The sequence below is a fragment of the Musa acuminata genome, chromosome BXJ2-1 (assembly GCF_036884655.1).
Source record: "Musa acuminata AAA Group cultivar baxijiao chromosome BXJ2-1, Cavendish_Baxijiao_AAA, whole genome shotgun sequence".
Lineage (NCBI taxonomy): Eukaryota > Viridiplantae > Streptophyta > Magnoliopsida > Zingiberales > Musaceae > Musa > Musa acuminata.
The window spans coordinates 36,231,662-36,239,855 of NC_088338.1; the positions used below are offsets into that span (position 1 = coordinate 36,231,662).

Sequence of the window (8,194 nt, forward strand, 5' to 3'; positions counted from 1 at the left end):
AGATGGTGATGGAATCGCTTGAGACTTGGCCTCCCAAGTGGTTTGGGCGATGGTACCACCGACAGTTAATGCTGTTATGCGGTGGTACCACCCCATCAGGCCATGGTACTGCTAAAGCCCAGTTTCTGAGACTCTGTCAAGCGATGGTACCACTAGTACCCTGAAAATCCAGAATGAGACATTTTTTGGCTTTAATTTTGAAGTCATTGTGGCCTGTAAATACCCATCTTTTCTGCATGAAAGAGCAACAAAGTGTGAACAAAAATCTTGAAGTATTGAGGTGTGAAAGTGTCGTAAAAGTGCTAAGTGTCCTCCTCCTCTTTCTTTAGATTTATGATCATTCTAAGAGAGGTATGAGGTTTGTAAGGATTTTCTCCTAAACCAGAAAAATGAGAAAGTGTTGTAAGAAGGTGGTTGGTCTTCGCCTATTGAAGAAAGACCGTTAGTGGAAGCCAGTGGCCTCAACAAGGAGGAATCGGGAAGTGGATGTAGGTCACGACAACCGAACCACTATAAATCTAGTGTGATCTCTACTTTATCATTCCTATTATGCTTTTTCTTCATATTACTTATTAACTTGGATGCTTACTCCCCTTCACACCTTCTTTACGATTAACTCATTTCCGATACGGGTTTAAATTGAAACAAAATTTTTGATTCGATGTAATATTTTCATTAGCACTAATTCACTCCCCCCCCCCCCTCTTAGTGTCAACTTGATCCTAACAAAGGACACATTTATGAAGTTTTCAACATGTTGTATGCTATTTCGGCATGTCATCTGATCTTTCGATACTTCGTTCGAACCTCTAGCTTATCACTCTTTCCTTCGACATATTGCTCATTCCACCGGCATGTCGACTTTTCTACAATATTCAATCTTTCAGCACAATATCCAATACTTCCAATAAAATGCTTGAACTAATCTTTTAACATAATATCTGATCCTTCCAATACGATGCTCGAACCTTTAACACGAAGTTTGATTTTTAGCATGTCAACCAATCCTTCGGCTCAACATCCAATTTTCGACATGATAATTTTCCTACACAACGTTCGACCCTCTTTCTCAATAGTTGGCCTTTTGGTGGTTCGAATCTATACTCGAAGTATTTCTTATATCACTTATCTCAAAAGCATATTAATCCAATAAACTCATCAATCAGTTTTATTATCAAAATTCGGGATTCAACATATTCATCATTTTTTTTAAATAAAGCTAATATTTCAAACATAATAATTCATCGTATAATGAAATATATGTTTAAAAACCTTATGCTTAAAATGATTAAAAAGTTAATTGGCACTTAAATTTATGTTTAACTTTTAATCGATAATTTTTCCACATTATTTTAACTGAGTCCTCTATCTTCCATTTCATTTAATTATATGAATAAATAAAATATTAATTATTAAACATAATTAATCTCTCAATCTAATTTAATAAATTATCCGGTTAAACTTCCTGATCGTTTATCAATACTAAATATAAGATTATATGATTAGTTTAACTACATAAGGTGTAAGATTTATTCATATCATACATTACAAAGATTTAATAAATCACATTTTCTTTAACTAACATGTAATATTCCTCAAGAATTATTTATAATATCAACAACTTCATTGCTTATATTTATGTATATAAGTCTAAGCAATATATCTTAATTCATTATTTATTTTCATGGTCAATCTATATGGGATGTTCTTTATTTCCATGAGTTGTGTATGCCATAATTTAATCAAGATGTATTCTGATATAAATTTAATAAGAGTTCTGATAAATGGGTTCTTAGGATCAAACATATACATTTAGTGGGCACCATGAGAAAGTCATTATAATGGGTCGAGTTCAGGCGTTCCGCCTCAGCAAACCAACTGGAGATCCGCACACCACACGCCGCCCCTTCGCATAATGCAAGTCCTTGGGATGATGGGGGCGTTAAAACTAGATAATTGTACGAACTGTAGATCGATCGCGCGGTGACTTCATCAGATCGACTGCCTTTGGCCTTTGCTTCCCCTGCGCTGTCTCTTTCATGGCGTCGTCGTCGGAGGGCGGAGGTGATGGGTCTCTTAATGGTTCCCTCTTCGATGGGATGGTTCTTTTCACTCCCTCTTCCTTCACCGATCCCTCGCTGCCTCAACCTGCTGCATCGCCGCCGCCCGATGTCGCCGCCGCCGCCCAACCTCAGCCCGAATCCCAACCCTTCGATGAAGACCTCTTCTCAGATCTCACTATTCAGACCCCCCCATCCCCAACCGCCACCCTTCGCGATCCTCCTCCAACTCTGCCTCCTCTTCCCTCTTCGCCTCGCCAACCGCCGGCCCTCCTACCTCGCCAACCCTCCCGCAAGAAAAAACGAGCCGTTCGGATTGGGTACGCCCGAGAAACGGCGGGCGCCGCCGCCGCCTCGTCGGACGATTCTCATCATCTCTCCGATCCCCTTTGTAACAAATCTCCTCCTCCTTCCTGCGGCGCTACAGCAATTGCGGTGGCAAATGAGTCGATGGCAGATGAGTCGCTTACTTCTCCACATGATGCAAGTGTCGATTCCGCTGCACACCACGATACGGCCATGCCGGCTGTAGAGGACGATCTGATTCCCGCACCCCCCAAACCTCTAGAACAACCCGGAGAAGAGGCGGACGAGGGGAGCTCGAATGAAGCTGTCGTCAAAGAAGGCAAGGGTGACCAGCGTCCAACGGAAGGAAGAGGTGAAGAAGAAGAAACTTGCTCCTCGGGTGGATCGGCTACTGGAGAAGGCGTCTTTGGTTCTGCAGAAGAGAGACTACAGCTGGTGAGGACCCAGATCTCGAAAAAGCTCGAGTCCGTCCGGCAAAGTGCAGCTTCAGCTTATGCAGAGAGAAAGGAGTTGGAAAGGAGTCGGAGGAGGGCGGTTGAGAGCGTGAATGCAGCATCAACCAAACATAGGGACCTGGAAAAAGATCTTGAGCTAGCCTGTGAGGCCGAGGATTTTGAGAGGGCTGAGAGGGTCAGTGAGAACCTCATGACCGTGGAAGAGGAGAAGGCCAAGCTCCTGCTTTCGTTGAGGGAGGCAGAGGCAGATTGTGAATTAGCTGAATTGAAGATGCAGGAGGTGCTGGAGTTGCAAATAGCAGTGGAGGAAGAATGTATTGATCTGCTGGAACAGTTTGCTAAGGTAACAATGTCAACTTCGAACCTCGATTGAAAGATAGATAAGAATCTTCTTGAGTAATAGATAAGAAACTTCTTGAGTAACTAATCCAAAATCCAGGGAAAATTAAGTTATACATATAAGTCGAGATACACATTTCAATTCTCCACGATCTCTAGTATTCGCTTTCTTTTATGTTATGGATTTGGTATAGTCTTTTATTTGTTTTGTTTTTTCTTGCACATAGACATCTACTCTGTAGTAATGTTCTAGATGCAAGTTTGTACCTCATGTAAATTTTGTCTTGTGATTATGCTAACTATTTTTGTGGGCTTGGTCCCATATTGGAGTACAGATTGTTCACTGAATCTACTTCTTTCTTGTGTTTCTGCAACTCCACCATGTAACAATTTGCATGTTGATGCTGATGCCTTGTATGTACTTGCATGTGATTCAAGGCACCTATTGCCCCTCTTTGTTTGTGTTTGTAGAAACATAATTCAATTTTGTACCTTAATCCATTGTTGTTGTTTTTTTTTTTTTTTTTTGGTTGAAATGCACTTTTGATGTCAGCCATATGAAGATCCTCCTAATGTTCATCAGTGCTGTATTCAACATATCATTTCTGCAAATGGAATTTAGTCCCTTAAATTTTAGGAACATTTTAGAAGGATATCATACAACTTGTTCTCGTCCATCTCCAAACTCAATATTCCTCATTGTTTGGATAATGCAGATGGCTAAATATGCCTTCCTCTTTGCAGGCCTTGAATAGGATATTTTCTAACAGTTTAAGGAGATAAGAAAATATTGTCCATTGCTAACCCCAATTGTCATACTTTGTCCCATCAACTCACACACCTTGATATGTCTTCATTTTTTAAGGCTCTAAATAAGATTTATTCTCATGAGGTTTCCAGTGTTGCATAAGTATGATTCTCTTTAATCATCTATCCTGAACAGCTAATGGTATGTTTTTGAGAATCAATTTGCATTTGTTCCTTGCTCCATCTCCCTTTACCTGTTCTTCTACATTTCTATTAGTAAACAAGAACCAAAAGAATGATGGGTTTACTGCAATTTTTGTCTCCCTTTGCACAGGATGCAGCTGATTGTGCAGAATCAATTCTTAAAAATGCAGAAGAAACATCTTGTAAAGAAATAGAAGAATGGCAATCATCAGTTGAATTGTTAGAAGTTAAGAAGCTAGAGATGGATATCGAGTTACAGTTAATATCTGAAGCACATTCAGGATTGGAAAATGCAATAGAAGACCTGGTTAAAAATGACAGGGAAGAAAAAGAAATGCTGGCAAGAAAAGGTGTCATTTTGGAAAAAGAGTTGGATGAACTACTAGAATTGGTCAGGCTGAAGGAGGCAGAGATTGCTGAAAACAAGTCTCGAATACAAGATGTTGACAACAGAATATCTAATGTGGCTTCTAAGTTTCATGAGACACAATCAATTATTGACATGAAGCATAAAACACTGCAGGAAGCCTTTCTCAAGGTAGAATCTGAAGATGGGGCATTGTTGATAAGGAAGGAGGAAATTGATGAAGTTATCTCTTCAGCTGAAAAGAAGAGGAGAAAGCTAATAGAACTTTCAGCCATTGCCTCCAATGAAGCAAAAACTTGTCAGGATTTGCTTCAGTTGAAAAAGCAGTTAGCATCTTTCATTTTGAAATCAAGAGAGGACAGAGTGAGGTACTCAAAGACCGAGGAAAAGATATCAGAAGACATTCAGATACTCAGACAAGAAATTTCAGCTGCAAGAATTGCTCTACAGGTTAGTCATTACTTGGCAATTAGCCTGAACAAAATACTTGAGAAATAGAAATTTCTCCATACATGTAGTCTCCTTTCAAGCTCATTGACCATGGCCTAACTCAGATGATGGTCACCTCAGGTGTGGTCCAGCCAACACATGTTCTTTGGCGACCATATCCCATCCAAAGTCCACAAAATAATTTAGGTCTATGCCCAAACCATCCCTCAATCCCAAACTCTTCCAAATCTATAGTAGCAAGTACAAATTCTGCTACAATATGTCTAGTTACTATCAATATGGTAGGTAATGTATGACTTTCTTTCCAAAAGAACTTTTAGGGTGGAAGTATCTTTTCTTTCCATACCACTATCCTAGCACAAATTTTAAGCCCAAGACATATTTTCTTCAGGGACCATATCCCAGCCAAAGCCCACAAAATAATTTAGGTCTATGTCCAAACCATCCATCGATCCCAAACTCTTCCAATTCTACAGTGGCAAGTACAAATTCATCTACAGTATGTATAGTTACTATCAATATGGTAGGTAATGTATGACTTTCTTTCCAAGAGAACTTTTAGGATGGAAGTATCTTTTCTTTCCATACCACTATCCTAGCACAAATTTTAAGCCCAAGCCTGGTCCTTGTGCTAAATGTATCACAAATGTCCCTTCGGCCAGTCTGTATAAAGTAGGCAGCGCTTGTCGGGTTCCATTAACTCCTAAATCACACGAGAAAATATATGGATTTTCTAATAACATGTATACATCGTTGCGTATCTTGTTTCACTCTCTTTCCTTCCAATACAACAACAACAAAGTCGTAAGTTCCAATTATTTGGGATTGACTATATGAATCTTTTGCCACCATTAAGATCTGTAAAAAATCATATGTTTAGTTAAGTTTAGAGTATTTAAAATTTTATTTAAAGTTTCTATTAAGGTCGTTTTAGGTCTTTCTCTGTCTTTCCTCTTACTACTAACATTAATCGTTTCGCTTATTCTAACTATCGCATTCATAGGTCTCATAAGCACATGCTCATATCATCTTAAATGATTCTCTCTCATCGACCCTCTATCAAAACGATACCCAATTGTTCATGAATAAAAATATTTTTTTTCTTATCTTTCCCGGTAACTCCACACATCTATCTCAACATTCTCATCTCAGCAACACAAACTTTTTATATATATTATTTTTTAATTACCCAACACACAGAATCATAAAACATTTGTTGGTCTCACAATTGTATTATAATTTTTTTTTAATCTTAAAAGTATCCGGCGATCACACAAACTCCTGACGCTTCTTATCATTTTAATCATCTTGTTTTTATGCCATGAATATCAATCTTTTCATCTTGCTGAATAATTAATCTAAGATACCTTAAGTTTTTACTTAACGAACATCTTATTCATACAACTTAACATCTTATCCAACTCTCTTTCCTGTCAATGTGTCATGTTAAGTCCTTTAACAAACTTTTTGAGTTTTTATTTTATAGGAGCTATCTTCAACTAGGGCAAGCATCCAACAGGAGGTTACTTTGTATAAACAAAGAATAGGTTTTATTGAGAAGAGAGGGCCCGAGCTGGAGGCTGAAAAGAAAGTTGCTGCCGCTGCTAGAAATTTCAGGGAAGCCGGGAGGGTAGCGGCTGAGGCGAAGTCATTACATATTGAAAAGGAAGACTTGCAACATAAGAAGGAGAAGGCTGTTTTACACCTAGAAAAGCTAGAGGAGGAGATCGGAAGCAATGTGGAAAGAATTCAGAAGAACGAAGAGTTGGTTCTGCTCAAGGAAAAAGAGGCAGCATTGGCAGGCTGTAACAGGCTCCAATTAGTTGCTGCAGCTGCTAGGGCTGAGAGATCTGTTGCTCTTAAAATGGGTGACCTCGAAGAAGGCAGCTTACTACTTAAAGAGGCCGAAGCTCTAGAATCCAAAGTGATGGAGCTTCAAAAAGTATACAACCTTGACACAGAGATGGATGAAAAAATTCTAGTCTCCTTGGCATTCATTACCAACCTCGTTGGAGATCATTTGAGTGAAGCCGGCCAAGTGGCTTCTTTCAACCTTAATGCTATTGTTGGTTCACAGAGTTAGCACGCCTTGCAGGAGTGACTTGTATTTAAGTGGTACAGAATGTGTCTACAGAGATTGAAACAGCAGAACAAAGTTTTGGGTTTTTTACCATCAACTGCAAAACGACAGAGATTTCTCTTTTGGTACTCCAGCATCTGTTCATCTATCTGCTTTTTAAAGATGCGTGAAGTGCGATAATTGTACGTTCTATGAGATAAGATACCTGATGTTAGATTGCCTTCGCTGGTACGTGCCTCCGAGTTATTTCTTTTAGGGAGAAATTTTGTGAATCACCTTACATACAGCACATACTGGCATTTTCTACTAATATGAAGCAGCAGTAAAACATAAAATGTCTAGCAAGTTCCCACGTAATTAAAGAAATGAAGAACTTTTTCGTGACACGAATATGATGCAATATCATCGATTGACCATAATCATCAGTTAGATAAACCATGGAAGTTTTACACCATAATGCAGAATAATACTAAACATTTAAATACAGCAAATCAATCATCTTCATTCAAGCATTATACTGATTATTGACAAAGAATCACACAAACAAACAATATTCATGCAAATAACAACAGAAAAACATCAAGTCTTGTAAACCTTTATTTGCAACTTCCCTAAATATAGAAATGCAGTAACCATAAAAAAGAATGTTAACGAGTCCATTATAATCTGAAGCTATAAAATTGCCTCGTAGAACCACTTAATTTTACCAATGTGCACTTTTCATTTCAAGCGACATGTTTTCAATAGTGTGTTATTTCCTCGAAAGCATCAAAATTACACAAGTTGTCATAGCATTGCACTCACTTGAGGAAGAAAAGAAAATATTTTATTTATAGGAACAACAGAAGAAGAAAAAACAAAAATAAAGACATGTATATATATATATATATATATAAGGATGGTGTTATTTGACACCTCTAAGCTAGAATAATTATCAGAAAATAAAACTAAGTGATCATGTACATATACCTAGCAAAGCATAAGAATGCAACCCTTGTCAGGGAACAACAGAAACTCACAAGAAACCAGTAAGCTTACCTCCATAGTCCTGTTTTCAGCATCAACATAGGAATCTGGAAGCACAAACAGAACACCTGTCAGAAACACAAACACCTGTTACAATGTGAAAAAGCTCTAACCGAATAAAAGGTTCTTTTTTCAGTATCGACTCGATAACTATCATGCT

At 38.3% G+C, this 8,194-nt stretch overlaps 1 protein-coding gene across 1 annotated transcript; it reads left to right on the forward strand.

The window, feature by feature from the left end:
- The first annotated feature begins 1,790 nt into the window (after positions 1 to 1,790).
- Positions 1,791 to 7,239, forward strand: LOC135599144 (uncharacterized). Its single transcript, XM_065093912.1, has 3 exons — positions 1,791 to 3,164; positions 4,242 to 4,928; positions 6,415 to 7,239. The coding sequence occupies exons 1-3, from the start codon at positions 2,040 to 2,042 to the stop codon at positions 7,009 to 7,011; spliced, it is 2,409 nt and encodes an 802-aa protein (XP_064949984.1). The 5' UTR covers positions 1,791 to 2,039; the 3' UTR covers positions 7,012 to 7,239.
- Positions 7,240 to 8,194: the final 955 nt, after the last annotated feature.